Source organism: Myotis lucifugus, unplaced genomic scaffold (genome assembly GCF_000147115.1).
Source record: "Myotis lucifugus unplaced genomic scaffold, Myoluc2.0 scaffold_55, whole genome shotgun sequence".
Lineage (NCBI taxonomy): Eukaryota > Metazoa > Chordata > Mammalia > Chiroptera > Vespertilionidae > Myotis > Myotis lucifugus.
The window spans coordinates 4,024,997-4,040,027 of record NW_005871103.1 but is presented as its reverse complement, the minus strand read 5'-3'; the positions used below and the strand labels follow the sequence as shown (position 1 = coordinate 4,040,027).

General features: G+C 40.3%; 1 protein-coding gene across 1 annotated transcript in view; it reads right to left on the bottom strand.

The window, feature by feature from the left end:
• The window catches only part of CADPS (calcium dependent secretion activator), a 447,690-nt gene that overhangs the window by 316,252 nt on the left and 116,407 nt on the right, over positions 1 to 15,031 (bottom strand). The window contains exon 4 of the mRNA XM_023754061.1: positions 13,415 to 13,747. Coding sequence (XP_023609829.1) covers positions 13,415 to 13,747 — 333 coding nt within the window. The remainder of the gene's footprint in view (positions 1 to 13,414; positions 13,748 to 15,031) is intronic.

The window sequence follows — 15,031 nt, the reverse complement described above, 5'->3', positions numbered from 1 at the left end:
GTTTATCTCCAGTGTACGACTGTCTATTTCGATCTACAATTCTCACACTGCTTCTCTCTGATGCTTCTTGATAATCTTAAACCAAATACATGTTAAAAAGAATCCTCTATTACAAATGCAAGATAGGCAATGGGTTAATCAGGGCTCTGTGACAAAGATTAACATTACACTTCCAATTAACTTTCATAAAACAGAAATCAGACCACTCTAATCTAACTCATTACTCTGCATACATCTGCCCATGGTTGGGGTCACACATCACTACACAGACAAAGATGCTGGTGCTGAACAGAAAAGGATTGAAACCATGCTTCATGGAGGAATCTAATTAGCAACATAGATTAGTTACGTAGAAATGCAACAAGGACAGTGAGCCAGAGTATCCATAGATGCTTCCCAATTTAAGGAAACTTGCTTGAGAGCTCAGGGTTTTATTTCAGTTTTGATAATTTTCTAAACCTGTAAACTAGAAGGAGCTGATTTAAAGGCAATGATAAATAATCTCCTTTTAAAGTCATATTAATTTGCTATTTTTATACGGAGTTTTGTGCTTTTTTTTTCTTCTGAGTTCACATTACATATTACATTTAAAATTCAAATTTGAATAGCTCTTATTTATAAGATTTCCCCCCTTTTTTCTCTTTCCTATTTCTTTTCTGTGCCCTTTCCCTTAGTTTATGAGGCATGGCATATTTATTTTGAAGTACATTTTATTCATGAGGCATAGGCACTGTAAACGTACACATTTCAAGCATACACCTTGATTAATTTTGACATGTGTACCAAGCAGAAACCACCCAGTTCAAGGTAAAGAACAGCCCCAAAGAACTGTGTAAGGATGGAAATGTTCTGTCTGCATGTCCATCTTGACAGCCACGAGCCACACATGGCTATTGAGCACTTAAACTGTGGCTAGTGTGATTGAGGAACAAAATTTTAAAGTGTATTTAATGAGGCTAGTGGCTACCATTTTAGACATTACTGATATTGAACATTTTGGAATTTGAGTACCTTCAAATCAGTATTAACCCAGTGCTCCTCCTCTGTGGAGGCAATCACTATTCTCTTTTTAAAATACTTTTTTATTAATTTCAGAGAGGAAGACAGAGGAACAGATAGAAACATCAATGATGAGAGAAAATCATTGATCGGCTGCCTCCTGCATGCCCCACACTGGGAATTGAGCCTACAACCTGGGTGTGTGCCCTCACCAGGAATCGAACTGTGAACTCCTGGTTCATAGGTTGACGCTCAACCACTGAGCCATGCTGGCCGGGCACAATCACTATTCTGATTTACATTGCCACAGATTAGATTTTCCTGATCTTGAATTCAACATAAATAAAGTAATGGAATATGTACTCGTTGGATTGTGATAATATATTCTCTCAATATATGTCTGTAAGATTCATCCTTTTTGTTAAAGGTACCAGTGTTCTTTATTTATTTGCTTGAATATTACATTGTATTTATCTGTTCCACTGTTGATGGGCATTTGAGTTGTTTCAAATTTTTGGCTATTGGCAATGAAGCCACTCTAAATATTCTTGTGCATAATTTTTGGTGGACAAATATGCTAATTTCTCTTGGATATGTACCAAGGGGTGGAATTGCTGAGTCTTAACCTTCCCACAGTAATGGAGAAGTCTATTTCCTGCATTAAAATAAAGTTTTACATTTTAAACTGACTCTTTGTAAAAAATAAAATAGTTATTTATATGCTGTTCAAAGCAATGCACACTAATTGAAGAATTATTTGGTGATATATAATACCTTGAAGATGCAATTACCTTATGACCAGTAATTATGCTTCTAGGTATGTTCCCTGGAGAGATTCTTATACATGAGCACAAGGAGACATGTATAGAAATATTTACAATAGCATTTCTTTGTAATAGTAAAAAACTGGAATTTCCTTATTAAGTAAATAAGTGACAACATACCCATAATGTAATATCATCCAGAAAATAAATGAGCTGCATGTATCAATATGAATAAATTTTTCAAATCATGATGAACACCTCCCAAAAAAATCAGTGGCAAAAAAAAAAAACCAATCACAGTTCAATATGTCTTCTATGAAGATCATATAGCCACAACAGTACTAGACCTGTTTAATTCTAATGCAAGTGAGTGAAGAATCTGGACCAATTATTTAATTAAAATAATCTTTATGATATAATTTTCTATCTTCTCTGTTCCATCACTGGGCAAAAGAGGATAGCAGGCATCTCAAATAATCTCTCTTCGTTTAGCTTAAACTGCAATCTCATCATGTAAACCAAGCTCAACTAGTATTTCCTCTATGGAGAGGCTACTGACCAATCAAACCCCATTGCTATCTGAGATCTCTAAAGCCCTCCCAATGTTGAAGCTTACATCATTATACCACCACCCCCACTACTCCCATGACCATTGCCACTAACTACCATGACCAACTCAGTCTCTATCATTTGACTCTTATTTCTACCCAGTAGTTATTAATATCTATGTTTTATAGAAAAGTTAATGAACCCGCTAAAGGTTAAATAACTGAGCCTAGATTCATACCCAGATATTTCTACAGACACAATATCTCTACTACTATATTACGCTATGCTTATACATTACAGCTCTCTACAATGTTATAAATTGGCTTTGTATTGTGGATGGATTTTGCTTGCATATTAATTTTGTCCCTTCAAACTACATTGTATACTTCTTGAAGGCAAGATTTTTCCCTAGCACAATTTGTTGGTTTGATTTCAAGAACTGATTCCAGAGAACCAGCCCAATCCTAAACATCATTATTCAGCAGAGTGGAATTTACCCAAGACATAGGAATTCTATTAATTTGTGGTGGCTAATAAAAACTAGTACCAACTATCTTATTAGGTGGGAGCTGTCATTACTCTGATTTTGTATATGCAAAACATGAGGCTCAGAGAGGTTAGCTGACTGGCACATGAACACAGAGTAAGTAGTAGAGCCAGAATGCAAATGTCTGCAACTTTAGGGTCCTATTTTCTACCGCTGGTGTTCAGTGTTCAATTTCTGTACCATATTAGAGTTAAATTATAACTATGCTGGAGGTTTTAGCTGTGAAATTCTACAAAGACCAACACTTGGTAAATGCCCAATCATGGGCCAAGCCTTGGCTCAAGTGGCAGTAATATAAATGATGATCATTCTATTTTTTTTTTTAATGTGCATATGCCCAAGCTTGGTGCTAGGTGATTCATTTATCATAGTCTCACAATAAATTCAGTAAAACACAACTGGTTATTATTCCCATTTTACAGACAAGCACACTGACGCTTAGGGGCGCTCAGTGGCTTGTCTGAGATTTACAGTGCGAAGGAGCAGAGCCTGCAATGAGTCTGGTGTATAAGAATCTGACGGAACGTACTTGGCTCCTGTGTTATATAACGATTGTCTTCAGTTCCAACATTGTAGACAATTGTCATTTCCCACTCTTCACACAATGATGAGCTAAGTTGTATGTTAAAACCTTTTGCATTGCAAAGGTAACATCTTATATCCAAAGGGTAAGTTTATAGAAAATAAAAAATTCTTTGTTATAATGTGATATTTATTTAATCCAGGGGTTGACACACTGCCGCCTTGGGTCAGATCTCTACCAGCTGCCCCTTTGGGAAAGCAAGTTTTACTGGAACTCAGACCTGCCCATTTCTTATATATTGTCTAGGGCTGCTTTCGCTGCAACGACAGAATGAAGTAGTTGCTACAAAGACTGTAGGATCCACAAAGCCTAAAATATTGATCGCCCTGGCTTAATTCTTAATTTAAAACCTTTGTAATTTGAATTTTCACGTGTGCTTTTGTGGGTATGCCTCCGGAGAGCAACTTTGCTTTTATTCTGGGTCCCTGGGCCTGCCAGGAAGGGGCTCATGCTGTGAACCACCACGTAGCTACTTTTTAAAGTCAGAGTTGGCGGGATCCCACATGTGCAAGGACAAGACAAGGAAGACAAACACATCTGATCTTAACCATCCTCCAAACACTGTGGAGCTTTATGTATGTTTTTAAAAATTAAACCAGGAAACACTAGCATTAATAAGATAAAACCTAAATGAATGAAACAAACACAAACCTAATTGGGCTCCATTGAGTGAAGACACACCCACTAAAATAATTTTTAGTTAAAACACAGAACTGAGTCTTCCATTGATCTTCCTTTTACCCCAATAAATTTTAGAAAAAACAGGCCCAGGCTTTTAGAATTTAGTAACACACATATTCGTATAGGCAGGGTCAGTAAAATTTCTACTTACTCTCAAGAACTTCCTATATTGATGAAAAACACTACAATTTTCAGCAACTGAGCTGAAGATTTTATTTTGGAGTCATGCAAACTTGAGACAAATCCTGATTTTGCTGCTGACAGCTGCCTGACCTTGGAAAATTTGTTCAACTCTTCTCTCTCTTTATTTTTTCCTTGCTAAAATATGGGTAAAATATCTAGCTTGCAAATCCTATATAATAAAGAGCTAATATGCTAATTAGACCAAACAGCAGAACAACCTCTGGGCGACCTTCGGGACGATCTTCCGGACGAAGCCAGGGCTGCGAGGGCCGGCTGAGGCAGCCGGGGCTGCAAGGGCAGAGCCCCTTGCACGAATTTCGAGCATTGGGCCTCTAATGTATTATAAGGCTTAAATATGATAATATATGTAAAGGATTATACTTAGTGCCTGGCACATAGTAAACGCTCCCACTTGGTGGGCATCATTACTGTTCAAACTGGAGGTCAGAACCCAGGTCACAGAGCCTCCCCAAAAGTCCATGAGGAGCACTCACTAGCCAGGCAGGACACAGAACTCAGAGAGCATATGCTTATTTTCAGAAAGGGTTCAAACCGAAACATTTAACGACAACATTTAAGCAGTCTACTACACCCCAGTTCCCAGGTCTCTGCAAACTTTAGGTCTGAGTCACTGGAGAAACAGGAAGGCTACATGTTGGGAGAAGAAGGTAAATTCAAATCATTAGCAATGGAGGGTCTGGGTGGCACACATCACAAAGCTTAGAAAACATCTCTATTTGCAAAGAGATGGTTTATAATAGCTTCCATCATTAAGTGAGAGATGGCAAGCATAGAAAATACCATTTCTGTATGTCTTTTTCTGAAAGCACACCTCTTTAACACCTCTGATTACAATTTTGTGGCTCACTGCTTATGAACAGACTTGGAATAAAAGAGCACATTGATGGCTCCACTTTGGCAACAAAGGGAAGATTGCTAAAATGTCTATAGCAGTTTTGAAGGCTGCATAAAAATACCCAATTCCGTGTTCCTCAGATGCAGGAATACCCACCGTCATTCAATTTCAACTTCCCATTGCAATTAGTCTTTCAACAACAGCAGGTGCAGCCAGATGGAAATATCTGGCCACGCGTCCCAGGAAGAACTTATAGAGAAGAATTTTCGGATGACCGATCATAAAAACATCATGATGGGGCCTTCAGAGAATTCTTGCTCTGGGAAATTAAATACTCTATCTGGCCCTGTCCCCTCCACATCTTTCATGCCCTCAAATTTTGTCTCTCAGAACAGAAGTGAACATGTTCATGGGGTATATGCCTTTGGCCTCTTTCCACATTCCAAGAATACTAAAATTAAAGTATACTTGGCAAGCAAAGCCACTGAAAACCAGCAATCCATCAAATATCTAATGACTGTTAGAGGCTGTGCGTGACTTTGGAAAGCAAGATTTAATTTTTTTCAACCCTGTTTTGGGAGAAACAAGTGTAGTGTGACCGGAGGGAAAGTTCATGGCTGAAGACATACCGTAAACCTGAGGTGAAATCCACACTATACTATAGGAGTATTGGCAGGTGGATCCAGGTCTCAGATTGACATGCCTGTTCCATTGCTGCACTTTATCTTACCAGAAACAAATGGCCAAACAACACACATCTTTGTGGAATATAATGTGGGTATGTAAGCCCCAGGAGGCCATAATGCCTTGGCCTCTGCATTACTGATTTAGTTGAACATCTATTTTGTGGCAAGCATTGTGCTGAGTGTTGGCCATATAGTTGTGAATGCAACAGACAGTCTTTCTCTTAAAGAGATAGTCATGGATGTGTGTGTGTGTGGGGGGGGGGGCGATAGGCAATAGAGAATGAATAAGTAATATAATATGCAAGGTAATTTCATATGTGAAGTTCTATGATGGTAATAAACAAGTCACTGTCACAAAACAAACAAGTAGAAGCCTACTTTAGGCAAAGTGATGAAAGTGTGCTTCTCTAAAAAGGACACATTTTAAATTGATGCTTGAAGAAGCCAGCCATATAAAGAACATCGAGATCAGGGAAGAACACTGTGGCAGAAACCCTAGGACAACGTCCAGTGAGTCACACCCTATTATAGTCTCTCCCCCTTTCTGGGTAGAGCTTGTGTCTTGCTTCTAATCAATAGTATATGAGAAGAGTGAAGAGATTTTTCAGATGTTATTGAAGTCTTGAATCAGATGACTTTAATAGAAAAGGGTAATTATTCTGGCTGGGCCTGACTTAATCAGGTGATTCTTTTAAAAGAGGATCTAGAAATCAGATATTTGAAGCACTGGAGACTCTCTCTCTCTCTCTCTCTCTCTCTCTCTCTCACTCTCACTCTGTCTCTCTCTCTCTCACCCTCCCTCCCTCGCTCCCTCTCTCTGTCTCTTGCTGGCTTTGAAAAATTCTACAGCTGTAAGGACATGAGCTGTAAGGGAGCTTGAAATGGGTCCTTCCTGGTTGAGCCTACAGATGAGAACACAGCCTACAGAACCATCCTTCTAGCCTTAGCTTTCTGTGTCCCCGAGTGGAGAACCCAACTAAGTTGTGCCTGGACTTCTGACCTAAAAAACTGTCAGATAACAAATGGGTATGAGTTTGTGATCACTAGTTACACAGCAATACAACAAATACAAATACAAATACAAATACAATATCTAAGCTGGACAAAAGCTGTAAGGTCATTGGGAGGTGTCTTGTGGTTAGCAAAGAGAAAGATGGTCAGGAGCTAGGTCATGGGGCATTCTATGATGAGTAGGGAGGTTTAGGCTTCATCTCCAGCATTTGACATTCGGTGCCTAGTGTATAGTAGGTGCTTAAAATATATATTCAATGAGCGGGTGAATTTATGACTAATGAAAGGTTTGTTAAGTTAAAGTGTAAAGACTAGACTCTCATTGCCAGCCCCCTGAGATTTTAACCCATTTTTCAGTGATATATTAATTAAAAAACCATTACATGCAAAGAACTGTATTGGTTTTAGAGGGCTAAGGAAAGTGATTAAGAAATAGAGGCCAGTCCAAGAAGCAAAATCTCAGCCAACAGTTAGATCTCCTGGACATTTTTGGATTACAGACTCTACAATGAGGCATGGATACAACCCAGTAATCTGGGTCACAGTTGAACACCTGCTAATTTGAGGTTTCTCTTCAGAGTCTAATAAACGCTCTGAAAATCTGCCAAGTGCTTATCAAGTCAAAGGAAGATGGCACTGTAATAAGATAACCACATCATCAAAGGCCGCACTGATGATGGTGTGGGGGAAAGGAAATAAAACGTTAAGAAAATTAGTAGATCAATAATGATGGGGGATTCAATTTTGAAAATGCAGAGGTGTTTGTAGAGGGGAAAATTGTAACTCATGTGTCTCTAGTGAAGTCTCCCAGATTATGTGAAAAATCTCTAGGGATTCCGTGAAGATAAGTGAAGAGAATGCTGTCATCTTCTATTAGCGTGGTATCCCTGCTGCCCCGTAGGCACACGTGCTGGCTGAGCAGAAGGTCAGCGTCATACAGCTGATGTTTCGAGGCGCCACAGGTGAGATCAATAACAAGACAATCAGAAATGCCATTCTCAAAGTGCAGCTTCCAAACAAGAAGAAACATACTCCCCTTGGGAATGAGCTGGGTTGCTTCCCTAAGAAGAGTTTATGTACATTTAAAAACATATGGAGATGTAGACCTGCCTTCTTATAAAACACAGCTCAGCAATGTTTTGCAAGAGACATGTGTACACGGTTGAGAATGAAGCAATTAAGAATAACTCATCCAGCCCAGCAGGCATGTGTCCTGCCTGGGAATCAAACCGTGATCTGATCACAGGTCAAGATAAATGCGCTTCAAGGAGAAAAAGAAACAAACTGAGCCCAACTGGTGTGGCTCACTGGTTGAGTGCTGACTTATGAACCAGGAGGTCATGGTTCGATTCCTGATCAGGACATATGCCCGGGTTGTAGACTTGATTCCCAGTGTGGGGTATGCAGGAGGCAACCAATCAAAGATTCTCTCTCATCATTGACGTTTCTATCTCTCTCCCTCTCCCTTCCTCTCTGAAATCAATAAAAATATATTTTTTAAAAAAGAATAACTTGTCCAGTTAAGCAGAGGGGTCAGAAGTAGCAGATACTTGGTACAACTGGACATCAAATCAACTCATTTTCAGGCCATTAAAAGGAATGGGAGGGATGGTGCATGGCATTTTTAAAACTTTAAAAACATACCATCATCATTATCATCATCATCATCATCATCATCATCACCATCATCATCATTAACTTTGCCTTTTATGAAGATGGCAAGAAGGTCTGTCTTAGTCTCATTTCCCAGGTGTTCTAGCCATTCTCAAAGAGGCTAGCCTATTTTTTTTTGTTAGGTTTAGAATTTAACTCAAATGCCCCAATAGGGACATAATTAACTGCTTCCTCCCAGAGTCTAGGAAAATAAAAACAACACTGATTTCATAATAAGAGTTTCCAGTTATTTTACATTGATTATTATGTTGAGTATAAGCAAATGCTTCTATGAAGTAGGACCAAGCATTCTCAAATAAGCCAGATAGACTGTAAAAACTCCCATATGCAAATATGAAGACTTTGTTAAGCCTCCTCACTTTTTAACAAGTTTTGATAGACATGGTTTGAGTTACAATAGACAAGTAGAATATAACTGAGATAATGTCTATGTGGTAAACATCATTTCTTATTTGAGATGCAAACTACAGTTCCTGGAAGAACCTTACAGAGATCAGGGGAACCTTCAGAAGCAGCAGTAGAAGTCAGATGACAGCTTCTTGTGGAATGCAACGTGTGTGAGAAGAAAATGTGTACATTTCTGGTTCTGGAAGCACCTAGAAATTGCTTTGTCTCAGAGGAAGGTCCAGAAAATAAAAAACAATTTAAACAGAGTGAGAATGAAAGTCATGTGATTTTTCCTTCTATAGCTTTGCTCCCCTGTGTTAATAGAGTTCTGCTGAGTTCAGTGTGATATATGAGAAAGCGAGGAAATGAATCTATAATTTATTTTCTAAATTAATTATTGACTTAAGAGAGAGAAAGAGTGATAGAGAGAGATTGATTTGTTGTTACACTTATTTATGAATTCATTGGTTGCTTCCTCTATATGCCCTGACTGGGGATTGATCCTGCAACCTTGGTGTATTGGGACGATGCTCAAACCAACTGAGCTACCTAGCCTCAAATCTATAATTTTTGAAAGCTGATTGCAGGTCGTGAGAAATGCAGACTTATATGAATGCTGTTCTGGTCAGTCTGGGGCTACTTTCAGGGATGGCATCAGGGGCTCAGCAACCTCAGCATGTCAGGACACAGGTCGCCCCAGCCATGCCTCCCACATCACTGGTGTGTGGATGATACATGAGGGCAGACTAATGAAGAGCTTCTGTTTCACTGGTTATATGTCGCTTTAATGCATATTGGCTGCTTTTTAAACTAATACTTCAAAGCTGTGATTTTACTTACATTCATTACTTCTGAAGAGAAAGATAGGCTTAAAAAGTGACTTAGGAGTTGGTTTAATTAGAAAAATTAAATAACTAATCATACAGGTAGGACTTGGAAATGACAACAAGTATGAAGCGGTATATTAATGGCTGAAGTCTAGAAAACAATGCAGAAGATTGTTTTCTTCTTATCCCATTGTTTTGATAGCGTCTTTGCTGAGATCTTTGCTATTTGGTTCCATTTACAAAATACTTTCATGGTTAAGGCAGAAAATTCAGAAACACAGAAAAGCACAAATGAAAATAATAGAAACCAACCACAATGCTACCCCTAAAAACAAGCAGTTAGGATTTTGTTTTTCACCATCCAATTCTTTAGCCATAAAAGTAAAATCAAGCCTTCATACTCTGTGTCATAGTCTGGTTTTCCATTTTAAAAGAGCCAGCGAATGTTTCCCATGTGGTAAGCTTCCTTCTTCAACAACTATTTTTCTGGCTGAAAAGTATTCTTTTATGTGGTTAACTCAACACTCTTGTACACACCTCGGAGTATTTGCTTATAACCAGTTCCTAGAGGTAGAACTGCTAGGTCAACAGGTTTGCCCTTTACAAATGTGCTTGGCTGAAAATTAACAGATTCCTCTACAAAAAGGTAAAATAATAAATTATTCCAATAGTTGGTGATGAGAATATCTATTTCAAAACATTTGCAATGTGTTATCATTACCACTGTTATCTATTTTTAAAAATACTTGTATTATTTGTCAATATACTTACATAACTCAGATTATTAAAGACATGGAACATACAATTAATCAGATATTTAAAATTCATTTAGTTTTTGTGTGAATTACCTGCATATGCCCTTTATCTTAATTTCTAGTGATGTGAAGCCCTGATGTAATAATCAGACTTAGGTGTGAGACTAGAATATAGTACTAAATGCCATAAGTATTCCTGTCCCAAGAAGTACTGTACGTTTCTCACAATTCTCTTTTAGCTAAAGACAATCATTATTCTTGGGAGAGAGGCCATTATTTTTTCTTGTATTTTTTTCTAACTCATGGGAAAGATTTTGAAAATATGAGTCAAATTAATTCATTTTTTAGGAGAATACAACAAACTATGGTCTACCCACATAGCCCTATTCAACAAGTTCAAAACTACTGAGATAAGAAATGGCATAGCAATGGATTCATTCCAATGATGCTGACATTTGAGCAAGAACTGAAAACATGCATAACACACTGTTGCAATTAGAAGGAAAGTTAATCCCTAGGATAACTGTTTGCCTGTCAGGGTTAGGAGCACTTGACTCTCTCTGTAATTTCTAATCTTACTTATCACCTGGGTGGGTGATTGTCAATCTTTCTGGAGCTCTGACAACCCACCTCCTTGTGGTGGAGAAGGTAGCAGTGGAGTTAGTGGTGGTGCTAGATGGTAATACCACCTGCCTACACCATGAGGGATGCAGTAATATTTTAAATTAAAAAACAATTTAATTTTATATTGAGGAGAATTTTAAAATACTTCTTGACCCATCAATGAAACCCTCTACCTTTGGGTTGGCAATCAGTGTTCTGAATTAATGTGGCCGAGGAGAAAACAGGATGTCAGAAAATCTTTAAATGTAATATACATATTATATTATGAAATGCTAAATAGATTCCTACTTACTAACATACCCAGAAAGTTCTGGGTAAGCCATAGGATGGACAAGACCTATTTACCAAAATAATCTGCTGTCATCCATTTATTAATTCAGTAGGCAATTATTGATCACTTACTATGTGCAAGAATTGTTTCATGTACTGAAAATATTAGCAAACAATGAAAAGGTGAATGAGGCTAACTGTCTGGTGAAAAATGAGCAGGGAGAGGAAAACAGATAATAAACAGGCAAAAATGGATGAATAAGAAATGGAAAGTAGTGGTAAGGCGATGATGGAAATAGGACCGAGGTCTAGGATGGTGTGACTCGGTGAGGTGTGAGGCAAGGGAGAACTTTAGATGGGTGGCCTTGGAAGGTCTCTTGGAGAAGTTGGCATTTAAGCTGTGCCAGTGTGCAAAGGTGTTGGCAAGAGCATTGTAAGCTGAGGGGAGAGCAAATGCAAAGGCCCAGACGAATGTGAAGTGCTAGGGAAATGGGAAGGCCGGTGAGTAAGCATGTGGGGAAAGTGGTGTGAGCAGCCCTGGCTCATGTACTGCCTCAAGCCTTAGAGAGGAGTTGCGGTGCCTTCTACGGGTGATAGGATGCCACTGGAAGGTTTGGGGACAGGACTGGCATGATCCAGAAGATCACTCCAGCTGTGTTTGGTGGATGCGTTACCATGGGCAAGGGAGGAGGCTGTATTACCAGTTGGGTAGACACTGTGGTTGTCCAGGCAAGAGATGTTGGTGCCTTGAACTAGGAGGTAGCCACGGAGGCAATAAAAAGTAAGCCTCAACATCCTGTAGCTCTTATGTCAATCATCTGTGGCACTGTTCTGATACTGCATTGACTTTTGGTCTCTTCCGGTGGACTACAATATATTTTAACCACTACCATTTATAAAGTGCCCCGTGCTGCTCTGGGCTTTATACACATTGATTCCTTATAATAATTCCATCCCAAGCTCACGTGTGGGGAGGTTAACTATCTCCCTACAGCCATAAGCTAGTGAGGGGGTCATATTAAGATTTACCAAGGTCTGTGTGATTCTGTGCAAGGCATAAATCTTAGCCAATATGCTAGTGTCTCCATTTAACCTACCTTAGGGACAGCATTGGCGCAGGTGAACCAGGCCATGGCTCAGTTTCTCTAATGGTTCTCAGAAGGAGAAGGCAGCAAAATAACCATGGAGGGGGGCTTGTGTTTAGAATGCAGATGCCATGGCCCTGCCCTGAGAATGCAGAAGCAGCATTTCTAGGGCTGGGGCTTGGACGTGTGCATTTAACAAACACTCCCAAGTGCCAATCACTAAAATCTGCAGAGATTGCAAAGCTGCCACTCAATAAATATTGGTTGTATGAATGCAGGAATATAATGGAGAGGTTTGCAGGAAATGAAGATCTAGGATAAGTACCTCACTCTCCCAACCCCCGATCCAGAGAAAACAGAAGCCCATTTTGAGCTGGGCCCAAGCAGAGCCTCAGCTAGCCCCTTCAGATCCATGCAGAAGTTACTGATGTAACTAGCACAGCGGCCTGGCATACTCAGGCCTCTGGAAGCTTTCTATTGCAAATAATTACTCTTGATGACCAGGTGGGAGGTCCATGGTCTCTCTAGCTGAGGAAGTACAAGCTCCTCAAAAGGATTGTTTTAAAAGCAAAACAATCTTTTCTTAAAAATCAATTAATTTGATCTTGTTGAATTTCTGACACATGGGAGCTAGGTCTTACTCATAGGGCTGATTCACCCTTAGATACAATAAGCATAGTACCCAAGGCCCATGAGACTTCTAGGGGCTCGCAAAATGTTTTAATTCCTTTTAAAATCAGAAGAAAACCATCCTATCCTGTTTTAGCCTGAATTACATTCAATTTTTACCAATGCAGTTGTAAAATATAGTTCTTAATATGTTTTTTTTTAATCAAGAAATGGCCCAAGAAAGCAATGGTGTCTAGAGCACACGGAAGTCATCACGTGGCCCTGCTTACTCACCACTCTGCGCCCAGGTGATAGGCAGCTTACCTGGCAGGCGTTGTACAAGAGCTGATGTTCAAACTTCTTGATCCCTAGAATGTTCTGGAACATCTCGTAGAGTTGCTCTTTGCTCAGAATCAGCTCAGAGGCTGCGCTGGCGGTCATCCGGGCCTGCTGCTTCCTGGGGTCCTCTTCCCCGCGGTAGATGGCATCGAACTTGGCCATCCAGGAGCTCAGCACGGTCTCCTTGCTGAGGCCATCGATCTCGGGGAGGCTGCGCACCCTCTTCTCGATGTGCTTCTTGAAGACCTCCCGAGAGTCGTTGGCGGAGCAGCCCCCACTCTGCACCATGCGGGCCACGCGGTCGCTCTTCAGGAACACCTGAGCGAGAACAGGGCCAGGAAAGACATCAGAAAGTCTGTCCTGGAGACCAGCTCACAGGCATCACAGGAGGCCCGTGTGGTCACAGCCCCACCATCTCTTAGCTGTGCAAACTCAGAAGTCACACGTTTGGCTTGGGGTCCAAATGTGGAAAATGAGAATAATAACAGTACTTAACAGTATTTAGCAAGGATCAGTGAGACAGTGACATTCTGGGAGGCAGCATAAGGCATATAGACCCTGAGCTCAGGCTGCCTGGGTTCTTTCTCTGATATTTAGTGGCTATGTTTCTTTCAGCAAGTTAATCTCTTGTACCTCAGTTTTCTCATCTCTACTGGGGATAATAGTTCTCTCTACGTCACAGGTATTTTAAAATGAGGATTAAGCCCTAACCGGTTTGGCTGAGTTGATAGAGCATCGGACTGCGGACTCAAGGGTCCCAGGTTCGATTCTGGTCAAGGGCATGTACCTTGGTTGCGGGCACATCCCCAGTGGGGAGTTGCAGGAGGCAGCTGATGGATGTTTCTCTCTCTCGCTCATCGATGTTTCTCTCTGTGAAAAACCAATAAAATATATATTAAAAAAATAAAATAAAATGAGGATTAAATGAGTTAATATATGATAAGCACTTTTAAAAATAACCCATATTAATGCCTAATGGGTTGTGGTTGTTGTTATTATAATAATATGTAAAGCAGTTGGCCCGATGTCCCCACATAGCACTTAAATGTTAACCACTACTTACAGCTCATTTTAGCCTCTCAGTGATCCTGATCACAGTTGAAACGGAACAAGTATTAAGCAAATCTGTATTTAATGTCCGTCTCCCTTGCCAAAATGTAAACGCCTTGTGCGCAAGGACTGTGTCCTTCTTGTTCCCCCAATGTCATGTGTCCCCAGTACGGAACTGGGCACTTTGAGAGTAAGTGAACATAGAAAGCAGGTGTTACATTAAGTCCATTTTGCAGACAGAAAACTGAGACTCCAGGGAGGGGAAGGGACTTGCTTTGGTAACTCACACCGGCTGACTATAAATGCACGGCCTTGTGGTTCCTTCCTTCCCTAAGGGGCTCCCCTGCCTGATGGGGAACCCTGGGTTGTTCTGTTGGTGCTGCCTGGGTCTTGGGGCCGAGACACTCATTAAGATCAGTTTGCTCTAACTCCAGGGCCCAGCACAGCCACATGGTTCTGGGGTGCAGACAAAGTGGAGAAGCGGCTGCTTCCTATCCATGGGGGTGGGGGGGGTGGGGGGAGGAACACCTCCTGACGTCTGTGAGCTGTGTC